This window comes from Carlito syrichta, unplaced genomic scaffold (assembly GCF_000164805.1).
Source record: "Carlito syrichta isolate Samal-C Ts95f unplaced genomic scaffold, Tarsius_syrichta-2.0.1 Scaffold303772, whole genome shotgun sequence".
NCBI classification, from domain to species: Eukaryota; Metazoa; Chordata; class Mammalia; order Primates; family Tarsiidae; genus Carlito; species Carlito syrichta.
In genome coordinates, this window is record NW_007247868.1 from 265,208 (window position 1) to 284,953 (window position 19,746).

General features: G+C 33.7%; 1 protein-coding gene across 3 annotated transcripts in view; it reads left to right on the forward strand.

Annotated features, from left to right (window-relative positions):
* UNC13C (unc-13 homolog C) overlaps window positions 1-19,746 on the forward strand; it is a 390,922-nt gene that overhangs the window by 264,093 nt on the left and 107,083 nt on the right. For 2 of the 3 annotated variants that reach the window (XM_008059183.2, XM_021712950.1), the window contains 4 exons: window positions 2,951-3,047; window positions 3,689-3,832; window positions 11,519-11,596; window positions 15,954-16,031. In XM_008059183.2, coding sequence (XP_008057374.1) covers window positions 2,951-3,047; window positions 3,689-3,832; window positions 11,519-11,596; window positions 15,954-16,031 — 397 coding nt within the window. Of the gene's footprint in view, window positions 1-2,950; window positions 3,048-3,688; window positions 3,833-11,518; window positions 11,597-15,953; window positions 16,032-16,518; window positions 16,549-19,746 lie in introns of all 3 variants that reach the window. The other variant, XM_021712948.1, reaches the window with a different exon arrangement.

Below are 19,746 nucleotides of genomic sequence, written 5' to 3' on the forward strand. Positions count from 1 at the left end.
TTCAGCAATGGATTAAAGAATCAGACCAAAAAAATTAGTAAGAACAAAGATGTTTGAATAATATGAACAGCACATTTGGAGATGTCTATCTATATATACAGGTATCTATATCTCTATATCAATCTGGGATCATTCAGAGATTCCACAGTTTTTCATAGACATTGTTTACACACACACATACACAAACCTATATTCAATTTAGAACCCCAAATAATAAAACACACTATTATTAGGTACATGTGGTATATTTACCAAAACGGAACATCTGCTGGGTCACAAAATAAGACTGATACATTTTAAAGGAGTGAAAACATTTATTATATATTCTTGACTACTGTAGAATTAAGGTGGAAATCAACTCCAAGTGAATAATTACAAAACTAGATACAGAAATTAATCAGAATATTCTAAATTCTTATGAGTCAAAATATAAATTACAATGAAAATTACAAAATATTTAAAACTAAATGTTAATAAAGTATGGCATGTTAAAATTTTATAAGCATTATACTTATAAAATTTTAAATGCTTCCCCCTGAGATCAAGAATGAGATTAATATCTGATAACTTCACTTTCATATAACATCATATTAAAAGTGCTAATCAGTGCAATAAGACAAGAAAGTAATAGAAAAGTAAAATAATTATAAAAGCAAATAATGATGCTATCAATTGTAGGTGACATCAGCTAAAATAGGAAATGGAGAAAAATTCATAGCTTTAAAATGTTATGCTATAAAAGGAAAAATAATAGAAAATCAATAGTATGAGTATCTATCAGAAGAAACTTTGCAAAGGAAAGTATAGAAAGGAAAGTAATCAATATAACCTGGAATGAAAATAAAATAGAAAACTTAGAATAGAGAAATTAACAAAGCCAAAAGTTGGTTTTTGAAAAGACTAATAAAATTTAAAAGCCTTAGCAAAGCCATAACAACAAAAAGGAGATGCCACAGATTGCCATTGTCAGGAAAAACATCATAAATATCCTACAAAAAGTAAGTAAACATGGCAGTATTTTTAGAAATTTAGACAAAATGTATAAATTTATTTTAGAATAAAACTCCTTAAGCTAACGTAAAAAAAATATAAAATCAGAATGGGCTTATAATAACTATTTAAAAATTGAATCCTTAATTAAAAATCATGTCACAAATAAAATCTCAAGCCCAATTGCCTCCAAATGGAATTCTTCCAAATGTTTAAGGAAGAAATATCACCAATATTACACAAACTGTTCCAGAGAAGGCAGGCTAATTTCTCAGAGTATTGTTTGAGGCCAGTATTCTTACTAATAAAACCTTTTGAGAAATGACAGGATTAATAACAGGCCAACTTCTCTCATGAACACAGTTTAAAAAGAAAAACTTAAATGAACTATTAGCCAATAGAATCCAGTGATTTATGAAATCACTAAGAGGAATTTATTTCTGGAATGTGAGACTGTTTAAACATTTTAAAACCAATCAATGCAATTTACCACATTTAAAGAACAAAGAAGAAAATCCATATAGCCATTATACTAGACACAATATAATAATTTGATAAAATAAAATATCAATTATAAAAAATTCTTAGCAAATTAGGAATACATAGAAGGAAACTATCTTAACCTAGTAAAAGATACTCTCTTCAAAACAACAACAAAATTAATAAGTATTATGCGTATAAAATTTTAAGTGGTTCCCCCTGAGATCAAGAATGAGATTAATATCTGATAATTTCACTTTTATATAACGTCATATAAAAGTGCTAACCAGTGTGATAAGACAAGAAAGTAATAGAAAAGTAAAATAATTATAAAAGTAAATAATGATGCTATCAGTTGTAGGTGACATGATTGTGTATCTAGAAAATCCAAAAAAATCTACAGGAAAAATAGTTGAATTTTAAAATTAAATGTTTCAATAATAAGTCTATATAGAAGTTTACCACATTTCTATATTATACCTACAATTAGAAAATTACATATAAATCATACAATTTAAATTGCATTTTAAAATCATCAGAAATAAATATGATGAAAGGTACACAAGTCCTCTTTTCATGAAATTCTCTGAGAGAAATTTAAGATGAACTAAATAAAATATACAATATTCCTAAATAAATGCATTATTATAAAGATAGTAGTTCTCCATGTTGGTCTACAGATTCAATGCAATTCTATCAAAATTACAGAAGGTATTTTTTGTGCAAATTTACAAGTTCATTAAAAAATATATATAGAAATGCAGAAGGCAATCTTGAAAAGAATATTAAACTATTTGGAGAACTACACTATCGGTTATCAAGATGTATTAAAAAGATAGAGTTATTAAAAGAGTGTGGTGTTAGTGGATGACAAATGAACCAGTGGAACAAAATAGTTTAGAGACAGACCCACACAAGTCATCACCCGATTTGCATCAGAAATGCCTGTTCAATGCCGTGGAGAAATGAATGGTGTTCTAAATAAATGATGCTAGATCAGTTGGGCATCCATATGGAAAAAATAATTGTGAAACATGTCTCAGGCCATTTACAAAAACTAATTGCAGATATACTGTCAGAGATGACCACCCAGGATTAATTATAGATTAGTGGGAATGGGTAGAAGCTCAATCATAAAGAATTAAGAAATGAAGAAATAGTATGTATGATAGGGGACAGAGCATACAAAATCTACATTTTACAGGAGTTTGAACTGTAAAGAAAATTGCATAGTATTGGGAACTAAGGATATTTGACACAATATGGGAAGAGCTCAGAAGGAGGTAGAGACTGAAGGTAAAAGAGAGGCAGTATATTTGATGGAGTGAAGATAAAGGTCGCTGAGGAAGCAAAACTAGAAAATGGGAATGAAAGGAGACTTTGTAGTCTGAATTACTCTCATATAGAAAAGAGTAGCCAAATTGTTCATTATTTGTACATGATGTTCTTTGTGGTATGTAAACATTATTAACTTTTTTAGGTGGTTTGAACCTTTTGTCATGCAATGGCTAGATGAAAATGAAGATGTGTCAATGGAGTTCCTTCATGGAGCACTGGGAAGAGACAAAAAAGATGGAGTGAGTTTAAATTACTGTCATGATTCAGTCACATTGCTCACTTTTAGGCTAATGGGAATTGTAAGGCTCATTATTGTTAATTCAGTTTTATTTAATTCTGTAATGATCAAAATAAATTTAAAACACAATTTTCTAAGTTCTGGTCAGAACCCTAGAGAACTGCTTAAATTATTAAAAAACAAAACAAAACAAAAACAAAACACCTCTTTGTTCCAAGATTCTTTGTCCTTTCTTGAATTGGTCTAAATCTACAAGTTCCCCAAACTTAAACAAAATATCTTTGTTGTCCTGGAGCCTTTTAAGATATCTAGATTAGGAATACTCTTCCAGTCCCTCAGCAGTAACTCAAAATCTTGAACCACAAACGACTCGCTAAGCTATCCCAATGCCTGTGAGAAAGTAGAAATAGGAAGGAATCAGTCCCTCAATTCAGCAGTGGAAAAACCAAGTAGCAGCAGCTTGTCCCATGATTAGAGTTCCACCACACTTTCTAGCAAAGGAGATAAACAATTTTAAAGTGGGTAAGCAGGCAATGAATGTACATGAAATGGGAGATTCAGATGTTTCTGTGAAATAATGAAGATTCTTTCTGTGTCCCCTCTAATATCTTCTTGGGATGATTTCACCCCCTCTCTCCTCAGTTCCAGCAGACATCTGATCATGCCCTCTTCTCTTGCTCCGTGGTTGATGTCTTTGCTCAGCTTAATCAGAGCTTCGAGATTATTAAGAAGCTGGAATGCCCTAATCCTGAAGCATTATCTCACTTAATGAGAAGATTTGCAAAGGTAGGTTAATGGAATGAATCTTTTCTTATCTGGGACTGTGGCAACCTGAAAATTGCTGTTGTTTTGTAGTACCAGTCTTCTCTGGCACCACTGTCCCAATTTATGTGTAATTCTATGCTAACAGGTTCAAGATGTCTTCAAGATCATCATCTGATTTCCTATACTATTTCTTTCATATGAATTAACTATTTTTTAAGCATATTTATTGATGACTCAGTCAATTATAATTGAAGGGATTACCAAATTGTTTCAAATGTAGTGCTTTCTAGCTGAAAGTAAGGCTTGGCAATTTCTTTTCAAATTACCAAGTGTTTTTTAGCAGACATTGTACTAGAGTAAAATGTATATTGGAATTGGAATTGTGAAAACTGAGTTCTGATTAAAAATCATCCAATAATTGTAGTTGAATGGGAATAGTTTATTTTTTAATAAATTTAGTTTTCATATTTGACAGACTGATTTTGATAAACCAAATTTCTTCAAGGCCTCTTCCTCTCTTAAAATCTAAGGTGACATGCTATGTGCTTACTACCTTGCCGAGAGTTTCAAGGGAAAGATAAGAAATTTAAAAAGCAGTCTCTGTCCATCAAATCTTAAAAAGAATTTCATATAATACGCAAGACCATATAACATAAACTGATTGAAAGATGCCATGGAAAGTGACACAATTCAACTTCAAATATAGTAGAATCTACAGTAAATTGAGCAGAGGGAAATCTGATGAGAACTGAAATAGACAGAGACTTCATGGTAAAAGTAGGGCTCATAAAAACTTAAAAAGGTGAAGTTAGAAAAGTATTCTAAGCCAGAAGAATAGCAGAAACAAAGGGAGAAGAAAAGCTGAGAGTGACATGGCAAGAAATGGGGGAAACAACCCTTTTTGAGAGCAGTGGAAAATGTTGGGAGAGTGAAGATGACCCAGATCTTGAAGAGCTCTGCTTTCCAGGTTGAGAAATTTATACTTAATCTTATGGTCAATTTAGGAAACACTGAACATTTGGATATTTTCATGCAGGGTAGTGACATGACAAACATAGTAATTTAAGGAAACTACTTACACAGTTATATGTCTGGCTGATCTAAATGTAAGTCTGGCTCCGTGGGTTGAATGATGACTGAGGTTTTGGCTGTTCATTCAACGAGTGCTTACTGATTGCCTCATTTGTGGACTTTATAAGCTGCCTTGAGGGATGTAGTTATGAATAAGCATAATCTCTGACCTCAAAAAACTTGTAATGGGAGGGCCAAAACTGTAAATAACTATGTAAAAGTCAGATGCCATAATCAAGGCATCCCAGGGATTAAAAGAAGTCCAGAATATTTATATTTGATATGTTAAGAAATAAGGAAATGCCAAAACCAAATTTAAATTGTGTAATATTTAAGATGTTAGTTTGCTAGGACTACCATAACAAAATATCACAGACTAAGTGGCTTAAACAACAGAAATTTATTTTCTCACAGTTCTGGAGCTGGAAGTCCAAGATCAAGGTATCTGCAGGTTTAGTTTCTCCTGAGGCTTCTCTCTTGAGATGTCTGCCCTCTGGGTGTAGGCATCCCTGGTATCTCTTTTTGTATCAAAATTTCCTCTTCATAGGTGGACAACGGCAAGATCGAATTAGGGCCCACCATGACAACTTTATTTTAGCTTACTTTTTAGTATTGCTATTATTATTTTATTATTATTATTATTGTAAAGATGAGGTCTTACTATGTTGCCTAGATTGGTCTTGAACTCCTGGGTTCAAGCAATCCTACCACCTCAGCCTCCCAAAGCACTGGGATTACAGGTGTGAGCCACCATGCCCGGCCTTTAGCTTACTTTTTAAAAGTCCCTATCTCCAAATATAGTCACATTTTGGGAAACTAGACATTAGGACTTCAACTTAGAAATTTGGGGGGGCACAATTCAGCCCAAAACAGATGTGTGCATTTAACATGTTACTGCTTTACACCACAGAGACAACCACAATTAGTATATAACTTCATTTGACATTATCACAAAAAGTCTGAAATTGAGGTCCTTTATGAATGGGATGTTTAGGCCTGACTCTGCCCTCGGCCCTACGTCTTTGAAAAGTTTAAACCTGGTTCTCTGATTAATGGATTAGGAAAGACGTCTTGCAGGAGACAGCATGTTTATTAAATGTGGCCAAATAGTTGATTTTGAGGTAACAAACCCAGAAACTCTAAAGTTTAGCACCACAAAGATTTATACGTTGCTTATACAACATCAGATAAGTGTTAGGAGACTCTGCAAGAGAGCTATCCATCATTCTCTGACTCAGGGATTCTATCCTGAGAGGTTCCAAAGAGAAGAGACCATACAATTCCTGGAAGGCTCGTGGAGTTAAGGTCGGAAAATTAGGCCCACATTGTCAAGAGCCTTAAAGAACAGGCAAACTGGCTGAACCTATTTTTTTTTTTTTAATGAGAAGCCAATGAAGCTTTTTAGGCAGACAGCCGTCAGTCTGAACTGTCTTAAAATATTTATTTGCCATGAATTATTTTGAACTCAAATATTTATTCATTAAGAAGACTCAGCTCTCACTTTTTTTTTTTTTTTGAGTTGGAGTCTCACTCTGTCGCCCAGGCTGGAGTGCAGTGGCCACCCCCGGCCACCGCAGCCTCGACCTGCTGTGCTCCTGCGATCCTTCCGCCTCAGCCTTCCAAGTAGCCGGAATTACAGGCATGCACTACCATGCCCAGCTGATTTTTTTATTTATTTATTGTAGAGATGAGGTCTCGCTGCCCAGGCAGGTCTCGAACCCGCGGGCTCAGGCAATCCACTCACCTCAGCCTCCCAAAGGCACAGGATTATAGGCTGAGCCACCGAGCCCGGCAGCTCTCACTTTTTAATAACAGCTACAGTTTACTTATTTGGACCATTCTCAGAGATGACTTTCTTAGTACCCTTAGATGACTCCAATTTTGCAATATGGTAATATCTAGCAGAATAATTCTAAAAATTATCCTGGTCTCTTCTTGATAAGCAGCTGTGTTGTGGAAGAATGCCAAGAAACGAATGAAACTAGGTTATTAGGGATAGTGTTTGAAAAAGTATGTCACATGCTATTCTTGGAATTCTGTAGAACTTGGGGTGGAAGCAGGTTCATATGGAATGCTGAACTGGAATTCCTAGACCCTGGGCTCCAGTCTGCCTGCCACCCCTTAGTAGCTCTAACCTTTCTTCAGCTGTAAAACTGACTGTTGGGAGTATAACTGAATGACCTAGACAGAAGTATGTGAGTACAAGAGTGGGAGATCACAAAGAGGGTCATATTATAACCACACTCATTCTCTGAAGCAAGAAGAAAGGAAGTTGCTCCATCTATCACTGAGGAAATATATGCTTTTATTGGCAGAATAAAATAATTCAATCAAGGTAAACATTTTTTAATCCATGAAAATTCAATGATACCCAATTATCAAAAGGAAGTGATATAAAAAAATGCAAAAACATATTCTGAGAAAGCAGAAATTAGTAATTTCCATTGAAAAATAAATTGTTTTGTTAGAATGATTTAAAAGCTCAGGCCAGCATTCCTCTTTTTAATTCTGGCAGTGACTTACAATGTGAAATAAAAAATAAAAAGCAAAATTAATTAAAAACATAAATGTAAAAACAAGTATGCCTCATTCAAATCCATTAGACTAGTGTCAGTCTTTTTATCTATAATTTGTATTTTATGTGATAAAGTAGATTTTGAAAGTTTGTGGTTACAATAAATAGTCATTTTACAATAACTGCAAACTATTGGAATTTGTTTTTATTTCATGAGATGTGACCTTTGGGCTTGAAAACTCTACCCTTCTTATGACTGGGATCTTTGTTTGAAAATAATACTGAAGCCGGACTCAGTGGCTCAGCCTGTAATCCCACGCCTTTGGGAGGCTGAGGTGAGTGGATTGCCTGAGTCCGCGGGTTCAAGACCCACCTGGGCAGGCGAGACCTCATCTCTACAATAAATCAAAAAGTAGCCGAGCGTGGTAGTGCATGCCTGTAATTCCGGCCACTCGGAAGGCTGAGGCAGAAGGATCGCCAGAGCCTAGCAAGTGGAAGCTGTGGTGACGGGAGCGGCCACTGCACTCCAGTCTGGGCGACAGAGTGAGACTCCAACTCAAAAAAGAAAAAGAAAAAGAAAAAAGAAAATAATACTGAAATCATATTCTCTTTCTGGGATTTACATTGATTTAATTTATCTCCTCTAGATAAGACATGTTAATGATATCTTCAGACACTTTAGAAGATTTAGCATTCTGGAATGGGATTTAAAGGGACAATTTGTTCTTACTAAAGAGTATATAAGACTCAAAAAAGGTACCAAACTAAATGCCTCAAATTTCATATCAGGAACATTCAGAAGCTGTGATGGTGATAAAACAGGCACATGAGTAGTGAATGTTCCTGTGATTATACTGCTGCTCTTGACACATATGGGTAGTTTAATTTTAAAAAGCGATATGAAGTAGTGATATCTTTACTGCTACCTAAAAGCAATTCAACAAATATTGAATCCTGGGTATGCCAAGTGCTGGACATACTGTGGTAGGTAATAATATACAGTATTCTTATTCCTTGTTCTCTGGGAAATTAATCCTAATTTTTTTTTTTTTTTTGAGTTGGAGTCTCACTGTTGCCCAGACTGGAGTGCAGTGGCCACTCCCGGCCACCGCAGCCTCGACCTGCAGGGCTCCGGCGATCCTTCCGACTCAGCCTTCTGAGTAGCTGGAACTACAGGCACTTGCTACCACACCCGGCTAATTTTTTTTTTATTTATTGTAGAGATGAGGTCTCGCCTGCCCAGGCGGGTCTCGAACCCGCAGGCTCAGGCAATCCACTCACCTCAGCCTCCCAAAGGCACAGGATTACAGGCTGAGCCACCGAGCCCAGCTATCCTAATTTTTTTAAGTGATAATTTATTCAACATTATCATATGCTAATATGTATATATTAAAACATATATTTTTACATTTATACTAATATATACTTTACAAAGTATACTTTATATAAATTGTCTTGCTTTTTCTTCACAACAACCCCATGAAATAGTACTACTATTTTCCCTAATTTTTTTACATGATGAAACAAGGTTAAAAAGCTTAAATAACTGGGACAAGGCACCCAATTAGAAATGATGTGAACAGAATGCTTTTAACTACTATACTGTACTCCCTTCTCATTCTAGTGTGATGAGAAATCAATTGGTAAGTTGGAGAGTAGAATCCCATCATTTATTTTTAGCCTTAAGGCCAAGTCTAGGCATTAGTGGTGGAAGAAATGATGGACCCCATTTTATGTTGGATGCGTTAAAATACAGTACAGAAAACACTGAAGTCAAATTTCTAATGTTGCTCAACCAATATGGCAGTCTTCTTGTCCTCGTGTTGCTCTAATACTGTATTGTTTCATGCATATAATATGAATGAAAAGATAGATTTTGAATGAGGGTTCTTATCTTACTAATCATAAGAGCAGTACACTAGATGGAACACAGGAAGTGTTAACAGGATATTTAGCCTATTCCTACTAACATGGCATTAGCACAGGAAGTCACAATGCCTTTGTGTGAGTAATTGATGACCCTCTCACTCAATGCTCCACCAATAGCTGCATGTCAAATCAGAACTGATTAAGGCAGGGAGATATTTTAGTCATCCTGTCTGATCTTTTTAATGCAACAGAATCACTCGCTTTACTGCCACACTACTATTAGAAATTCATCTTGTTTAATCTGGAGCTCTTTGAAATGCAGTTCTTTTGCTGCATTCATGAAAAAGCCCTCTACTCCTCATGACTATGCCTTCATATAAACTGTGCTTTATTATTGAACAAGATGCAACAGCTCATACTAAGCTGTCTGCTGCCTCTCTCTCTCTCCGCACTGCCTTCACTTCTGGCAACAAACAGTTCCCCAAAGAGAAAATCATGTCCTAAGCTCCCTCACCCAGGAGTCCTATCTTCCAAACTTTGCCAGGTACGCCTTCCATCAACAGGTTCTTTCTGAAGAGTTACCTCCACCCTGCCAGACATTCCTTAAACTTAGTATACATTGTAATCACTTGGAGACTTATTAAAACACAGACTGCTAGGGCCCACCTCTAGAGTTGCTGACCCAAGAGAGCTAGGATAGGAGCAGAGAATTTGCATTTCCAAGAAGTTCCCATGTGATGCTCACAATGCTGCTGATCCTAGAATTGAATTCTAAGAACCAATGAGTTAGGAGACGTGCTATGAGTAACTACTTCCCATCATTAAAGAACTAATGTCTTATAGTCACTTGCTTAGTTGAATAAATTAGAATGAATCAAAGTTCATTCTAAATGTATATTGCACATTCTCATTTAAGTGTACTTTGTACATTATTAAGGATATGGGCGTTATTGCAACAACTCTTAAAGGTACACAGCCTTAAACTATATTCTACATGACTCTGCACTTTTTCTTAACTGCAGCCCATCCTACTTGCCAACCATTGGCATTTGTAGGCTAGTGCATGTGAGATCCCAGGATCAATGGTCTCTAAGCGGGTATTCAGGAGACTGGAGCTTTCCTATGAAGTAGAGCCAAGCTGTAGACCATGGAGTATACCTTGAAAATAATCATAAATGAATGACTAGCTTCTCATTTCTTCTCCCAGGAAAAAAAAAGTCAGACTGTTCAGTAAGTCACCCAGTGGATGTCCAAATGGTACCAGATGTAGAAGTTTCATGCTGTCCAAACGTTATCTTGAACAAGTTATGTCTGAGTTACAACAATCTCCTAATGTCAGGATTATAGCTTGTGTTTGTTTAATGTTGTTGATGTGATATAGTAAAGTGATTCTTACAGTTTATACCAACATTAAGAAACTGTAAATTGATAGTAGTGTTCATATGTACAAGTGAATTAGTACTTCTTTGGGAAGTCCCAAGTAGTTCAGCATTATGTCTAAAGTAAAATTTGAAGAGGTGTGTTTGGAAGTTACTTCTGTCTTATCAGCCATATTTTCCTGAATTTACCAGTCTGCTGTTATCTGACAAAATTTTATGTTTTTTAAGACCAACTCTCTATTTAAGTTGATGCATATCATCGCATTGCTGTGTATGTCCGTGGAGTATCAATTTCCTATCTGCATGTTATTCCTAATTTCAGGTTTCCATTGTGATTTTAAAGGTCTATAAAACAAATTTGTAGTCAATTTGGTGAATTCAAGTTTACAGGTTAAACATCTCGTCTTCAGTTTAACTTCTTGGAGTATCTCCCCCAGTTGATTTTAAGCTGCTCAGAAAATTCACACAAATATTGTATAAAAAAGAAAATAAATGCTTTTTTGTATTTATTTTTATATAAAAAGAGATGACACATTTCTGTTATTGTTGCTTTATCTCTTCTTTAAAAAATCATGTCTACTTTTGGTGTATGATAATTCAATCTGTGTATAAAAGCAGTAAGATGCAAATTCATCAATACATCTTTAAGTAATTGAAAGAAAATTTAAGTAACATGGTTCATTTTTCTCTGTTTTGCATAATTAATAAAAGCAGAGGGCATTCTCAGGTTCAAAAATAGTTATTAGAGAGAGGAAGAAAATGTAAAATTAGGATGAAAAAGACAGGAAGAGGGTAACTTAGCATGAACCTATATAAGTTATATGTGAAACCACATACTCACCTGGGTAAAGTTCACAGTGTTTTCTTTCTTAGACTATCAATAAAGTGCTGCTTCAATATGCTGCAATTGTATCAAGTGATTTCAGTTCACACTGTGATAAGGAGAATGTGGTAAGTAAAAATGTCTCTACTTTTAAGTATCCTTCTGTTGGGATTTATTCCTTCAAAGTATAAGTAACCCATAAATATTGTTTACTTTCTGTTATCAGACAGTAATGTAAGAAATAGGATCTCAAGAAATTGAAAACATCTCTAGTAATTCTGAACTCGTTTAGTATAAGAAGGTTGAGATTGTTTTGATGCCTGCCAAATTGTGGTTTTCCATGTAGATAAGGAACAAGACTAGCATAAATAATTAAAAATCCATCTACCTGTAAATGCTGAGAACTAGTCAGCTAAAAACTAGATGAGCTTTGGTACAAACTATTTTTATTTTGGCACTAATAATAAAATAAGTGTAATTTAGTATTTCTGTTTTCAAATAAATTGAGAAGGATGGTTAATGTATGGAATGATGTTGACTTTTACTCTTAATAATTAATATAGTCCTTTTTCAATGACTGAGAATATTCAAGCCAGTATTGCTATTTAGTCAATAAAAGACATAAAGAGAAGTAAGACAAACTAAAGTTATTTGGAATAGAATGTGTTATTTTATGATGGACAGTGTGAAGTCATCTTATTCAATCTGTAATATTAGAAGAAATATGTTGGCAACATTGGAAGAATTTTAAAAAGAGAAGCACTGAAAAAATATGTATAAAAAGTTAATATGGAATTTTTAAGAGAAAAAGCAGTTTTCCCCCCTCTCAAAAAAATCAGTTATTACTATCAGGCAAATGTAAAAGATTCTAAAGAAAGCTACTAGTCTTCTCTCTGAAACCTCATTGACCTCTCGCTGACAGCTCACTAAGATATGTCCTTCCTAATGATTGTTGAGAATTCCTGAAGATGCTTCTTTTTTAAAAAATTAATATGCTGCCCAGAAATTTTATTAGACCTTCTTAACAACTCAAGCAGTAATTTCTAATTGCCATTGACTATAAATACTCTAAAACCAAGATAATTTATTTATTGAGAGCACATTATTTCTAATTAAAAGACATGTCTAAAGTGTCATACTGAAAATCCAAACAGTGCCTGATAATTTCAGAAAGATACTGTTTATATTGGGATGACCAAATTGAAGATTTTGAAAGGTGACTGTGAACTACCCAGGTTAATTCCTGCCATATAGAAAGGAAGATTAGCTTTTAAAAGCCCCTAAAAATTTCCATTTTTTGTATTTACATTCTATATTCTATTTTATACTGAAAAACACCAAGGTGAAAAATCATAAAACAGTATTTACTGTATAATTTTATATACATTTCTATGTCTTATATTTTTAAAAATTAAATTTTTATAAAGAAAAATCCCCTGAAAATATTACAGCACAGGAACTTTCTTGTTCCCTTGGTGCTTTTCTTCCATAATTATTGATATCTTGACCAGCCTAATACTCTCACTTAAATGCCAAGTATCATTTTAGCTTTTATTAAAGAAAATCACTTAACTACTTGGTTTGTGCTTTCAGTTTAGACAAATTGAAGTGATTTTGTACACTTACATGAGTCCACGTGATTACTATTACAGATTTATTTCAATAGCAAGGCCCTTGAAATTTGTACATCTCTCAGTATATCTATGATTATATATCTATTTCACCTGCAAATTGAAGTAGAAACTTCTAAATCTAGACATCATTTAAGATATTTTCATAACATTTGATTTCTTAGGGATCAGAACTAAAGACCAGAGTTAAATAAAATGTCTATGTCCAAGTCTGTAATCCCAGCAATTTGGGAGGCTGAGGTGAGAGGATTGCCTGAGCCTGCAGGTTTGAGACCAGCCTAGGCAATATGGTGAGACCTCGTCTCTTCAGTAAATCAAAAAACTAGTCAGGTATGGTAACGCATGCCTGTATTTCTGGCTACTTGGAAGACTGAGGTGGAAGGATTACCTGAACCCAGCAGGCTGACGTTTGAGTGGCCATGAGCATGCCACTGCACTCCAGCCTGGGCATGAGACTCCAACTCAAAAAAAAAAAAAAAAAAGTCTATGTCAGAATTTTTTTTTCTACTGTAACATTTTAAATTGGAAATGGGTCAAAACATATTTATCCATTTTATTCCACATTCCTACATATAATAAAGTATCACTATCTAAATCAGAAGTACTTTATTTTGAATAATTTAAAAAATCTTTTTGAACTCAGACACTTTAGCCATGTAGGAATGGCTCTAGTCGGAACAAAACTGATTTTCAAATTCACCATGTTTCAGTTTTCTGACTTTGTTCCAGATTTAGATAAAATGAAATACATTATGATATTTTCAAGAAAAAAGTCAAAATATACAAATAAGAAGATATGACTTGATTTCAAGCACAGGTCATTTTGTCCCACTATACTCCTCAATAGGCAATTTCTTTGAATTAGGTTAATTCAAATCCCTTAACTGTAGATTTCTTTTTTTCATTTATTATGAAGTTGTTTAAAGTAAGAGCTATATCATAATTAAATTTAAGGTAGATTTTTATAATCTAGTCCTCAATAATGATTTGATAAACTGATTCAATAATATTGAACTTTAAACAGTTCAAGGTCAAAGAAAGCTTAATGAAAGGGGAGAGTCGCATATTTATTTGTATCTCTCTCTCTCAGATAACTGCATGTGTTTTTTCTCTGTAGCCTTACTTGGGCCAGCAGTAATCCATGTCACGTGACAATTGTCTTTTTCATTTGTTCTTAGTAGCTCTTTTCCATCAAAAAGTGTAATATTAAGAAGTCTTGGCAGTTAGTCTTTATTTATAAAGCTGATACTAGAATCCTGTTTTATGAGCCAGTAAGGATAAGCATGAATGCTAATGTAAATAATTACCAAAAAGTTTACCAAGCTAACTTCAACCCATGGGAATCAAGGTAATAAAACCCTTCATCCATGAAGTCTTCCTGCTTCTCATTATGTCATGGTCTTACTTTGACCTTGGATTTCTCCCTGATAAGATTGCCCAAATTCAAGCGAAATCTTGCCCTTCTGAACCCCCTGAAAATTTGACCATACTCACTTTGGAAAGAAATAAACCTAGTTCAAGTAGTTCTCAGGCATGACTAGGGATCAAAATACTTTGTGGAACATTCTGATTCAGTTTACTAAATCAAAATCTTTGGGGGTTAAATCTCAGATATCTGTGTTAAAAATAAGTATTTAAGTGACTAGAATCAAAGAAACAGAATAGAAATTTTAAACTGTTTTCATAAATCGAAGTTAGGATGTGGTCACTTTAAGAGTCAAGTAGAAAGTTTTTCAAAGGTCAGTAATGTGGTCAGAGCAATAAAAAAGTCTTTCCACTAATGAGAGATAGCAACTTTCTGATGTCTCATGAGTCCTTTGTATGACTCTCTGATTCACTGTTGGCTCATTTCCCAGCAATGTGGAAAATATATCCATTTTCCTTTCTTTGCCTGTTTTTTCCCCTCTGATCTAATGGCTTTAGGGAATCAATATACAATGTGCAAACATTAAATAATTCTATAACTATTCTGAATTCTGTTTTCTAATTATAAATTAATTTTTACTATTCCAAGTTCACATTTAGTATTGTCACAAAGCTTTACATCTTTGTTATTGTTATCTTTCTGCCTTCTTAGAAACAGGTCAAGAAACATTAAAAAAAGAAAAGAAACTTTTTTTTACAGCATGTTTCATGTGTTAAGTGCTGTGTGGTAGTCTGTAAGAAATGCAGAAAAAGACACAGCAGCATGTACAGTGTATTTAAAATTAGCTGGTGGGACAGTGAAAAGCAATTCAAACATAAAGTGATATAAAACAAATAACAAGTGAGTGATAAGATAAAATCTAGGAAAGATTTTACCTAATCTGAATGATAGATATGATACAAACAGACAAAGAGGAAAATGAGGAGGGAAGCAGAGATCAAAGTCAGAAACAAAGGTTCTTGAATACTACTAGCATGTGGTCTTTCTCTGCAGCCAGAGAATCAGTTCAAAGTTGTTTGTTTTGTGAATTTTCTGGGTTTAAAAAATTTAAATGGTATTTTGTTTTTTAAAACAGTGAAATAGAAGAATTTAAACTAGTATTTTCTTAAAGTGAATCTACATAAACAGAATGTGTTTAATTTCTAAGCATGACATGCTACAATATTAAGGATGAAGAAAACTTTAGTAACAAGTTTTCAATGGTTTATGGTCTGAGTGTGTTATCAAATTTCAATCCTCAAAGCGGCTTTATATTTTTTCTTTTCTTTCTTAGCTTTCAAAAGCCATAATATTAAAATAACAATTATTGTATTTGCTGAATATAATAGGTTATCACTGATAACTATATGCTACCACTTTTAAGTTAAACTAATTCAACAATTTAATATATAAAGATTACTCACCATACTCTTTTTTTAAAATTTAAAGCCCTGTATCTTGATGAACAATATTCAACAACTACGGGTTCAACTGGAAAAAATGTTTGAATCCATGGGAGGGAAAGAGGTGAGTATGTTTTTATTCCTACATTTGCCAAATACCTACTTAGAGACTATTAGCAGCATATCTCTTGCTATGGAAAGTTCCTTAATCAAGTTTTACACGGTTTAGCTATAAACAAGAAATGATAATAATCTGATATCCAATTCAAAACTCAAATTATTATTATCCACAACAGAATACTTTAGTAAATACATTAGAAGTGTGAATGAAGGAGGAAGATAGTTAATAGCCTTTTGTCGTGTGTGTGTATAGTCGTATACACACACATATATTCGTATGCTAATGATGTAAAGATCCACAAATTGTAAATGTTTTGTGTCAGTTTAATATCAATGTTTGTTTGAAATATGCTTTGTGATGCTAGTGGTTTTAGACGTACCATTGTTTTATTTTTCACATTGAAAAAGCTCTGTCAAAAATGTGTTTTGTGTTGTGTCTGTAATGTGTCATGTCTCTGTCCAACATCTTATACTTGCAATTCCATGAGCAGAAGAAGGAAGGAGAAAGATTCTTTTATGAGGTTTGTGATAGTAAGCATCTTATCCTTTACCTGGCTGTTTCCCCCACACACCTAAAGACCATTTCACTTTCTACTTATTCTCATTTGCTTGTTTGGAACAGACAGACAGTGAAATACTAGCTGTGTGCCCATCTTTTCCTGCCTGCCACAGTCTTCTTTCACAAACTCACCTGAGCAACTGGGGATTGAGGACTGGAGAAGGTGTTGAGAGGGCGGGTCATGAAGCATGGATTATTCCCCTTTCCATGCTCCCATAAAACAATACCAAGGGCAGCTAAGTCAAGAATATGTAGATGAATAATTCTGCTTAAGATTTGTTTACATTGTTTCTTACTGTGGTAAAGTTCATGAGATGTATGAGATGTATATAAAGCTAGGCTGGATTTCAAAGCAAATATTGCTTGTACTTCTAAATTTATGATGCAGGAAATACTTCTTTTAAGATTGGCCTATTCATGTGTGATTTTGTTTTTAACACCAAGGAGACATTTATACATTTTTCCCAATATTTCCTTTCCAGTATTTTGAAAAATGGATTTGCTATTTAGCATTCTACAATTGAGAAGCAACAGAATACATGTTGAAGGTGCAAAACTTAAAAAAAAAAAGTTTGTGTGAGCTGTGTTTTCATTGCAATATTCGTTTAATTATATAAAATAAGGCTTCATTCCCTAAAGTGTGTTAATGCCTTTTTCAAGGCTTGAGGGCATCAATCTCATTTTAAAATTCCTCATGCTGAATTAGGTGAACACAAGCAATTAGGAATCATAACTGGAGATTTTCTTTTTAATTTCAGTCATGTTTTATATTCAGACTTTAAGTCCACTTAGTGTTTAGAAGAGTAGTGAAGAAATTATTGATTTCTTGTGGGAAATACTGTCTGTTTTCAGTGAATTTTAAAGACCACAAACCATTTAAGAATAAATTTATATTTAAAGTGTCATATTTCCAGAAGTTTTTCTCTCCTTATGCTACTATTTTATTACTGTCCTATACTGAACTCTAGTATGGATAATATATTGCTGAGCTGAATTTAATCAGACAAATTAGAAAAGACAGACCAGCCAGACAAATCAGATCTGTGTTTAAAGAAAACTGTATGGGGCAAGCAAACTGCTAACTAAAAATTATATTAGAGAGTGGTTTGTTCACCAATAAAAAATAGACTTCTTATTTCAGATAAAACTACCAATTTGAAATATACAGTTTTCATATTATAAATTCAATGTAAAATATATGGCTGTCACAGAACTCTTCTTTTTAATGAAGAAGATAATGAAAATAGAAATACTGAGCTTGATGCCTTCTCCTTCATAAGTTTTGCAATGTCCACTTGCAGAACTTCTCAAACATAATTTAAAGTTAAAATTTAATTAAATAAATAAGAGGAGTGAAATGAATGCCTTGTTCCTAACAATGTAATCTGTTGGAGGGACATCATTGACCCTAACTCTTTCCTTTTCCTACTTCTAAATATTTTTCATTTCTTTCTTTCCTCTCTTTATCCTCATCAGTGCCTTCCTGTCTCTTTTTCTATCATAGGTGTTTTCTCTTGCTTTCTTTCCTTTTCAACTCTTGTCGTCTATTGTTAAGAAAAAGTTTTAGGTAGGCCCAGTCAGCATTGGCATAAGGATTGATAAAATTTAAGGAAGAACCAAGACCTGCATTCAAGCCTTAGTGTAACATGTGTCCTCCTAGACAAAAATAAGCTTAATTGATATAGAATTATGTTAAAGTTTCTGATTTTTCTGGTACCTCTAAACAACAGAATTTCAAAATGATAGAGTTTTTCCCATAAGGTTTTCTATATAAGACAGTATCTAAATGGATTCCTTAACTTGAAAAGAAATTGATTGAAAATGACAGAATTCAACCTTCGATATAAGTACACACGACACTCAAGACAGACATATTCAAAAGTCCTTAAAAGTTATACAATGTGTGCTAAAACCAATTCCCAGTTTCTCCCCACAGTGGAACTGGTTATAAAACTTTGACAAGTATTGCTAAAACATTATTCTTCTTTTAAGAGATTGAATTTATTTTGTTCCCTACCATCTGTGCTAAGATGTGCACTTCTTAGCAAATTCAATTAAATAGCAAATTATTGCTTATGCACTTGCTCAAAATAGTTTTTAATGCTATGTGTTTGTTAGTTGGCTTCTAACAACAGCATTGCTTGCCTCTAACACTGTCTGCAAAATGCTGGCTGTTTGCAGGCATGGCTGCATGATGCTGCAGCTCTCTGCCACTTTAACCTAATCACTGTGCTGTTGGGCAGCTGTTTTTTCTTTACAGGATGCCTCGTTTAACTCTGGAAATAGAATTAGTATTTAAACCCATTTTTTTGGTGGAAAAACTCACTCCCTGTATGGAGCCCAGGATGGAAACATGGTCTAACACTATGAAAGTCTTGAGATTATGTTGTTGACAATGACTCCAAAAGCTATCTCTTAAGTAATCACTGTTAATCAGCTTTATGCACAATATCCCATGGACCACATCAGCACATTTATTTTCCTTATTTAGGGAAAAAATTCAAAAGAAAAATACAAACCAAAAAATGTATTGTCCTGTAAAGTAAACACTTCTCTGCATACAAATCTGTTTTGGCATAATATCTCTGATTCCTACAGAGAACATAGAAAAAATATCTCATGAACTATAAAGAAAAAATAACTTTTAGAAATGAAGGTCAGAGTATGTTTTTCTTTTTTCTCTCTTTTTTTTCCACCACAGATACTTATTTTATGTGGATATAATTGTGGGTATCACTGTACTAAAACAACAGCCAACACATGTTACAGACTAACATGAGCTAAAAGTTAAATTATTTATACCACCATCTTCATACTGTCCTTTATAACAAAATAACAGCAAAATGAATATCAGGATACAATTTAATAATTTTCCTTTATTTGTGAATATTATTGTTTTATTAACTTGTAATAGCTCAAAAATAAAACATATATGAAGGAGACTTCAAAATACCTCAAATTTATTTATAAATAAGTGCATATTTAGTCACATGTTAACACTTCAGTTACCTTCAAAGTCTCCGTTTAATGCAATACACCTATCACAATGCTTTTTCCATTGTTCAAAATGGTTTTTGAATGCATCAGTTTTGATGCCTGTTAGTGCTTCTGCCATTTTTTTGATTCACCTCTTCCACTTCTGCAAAACATCTCCCTTCAA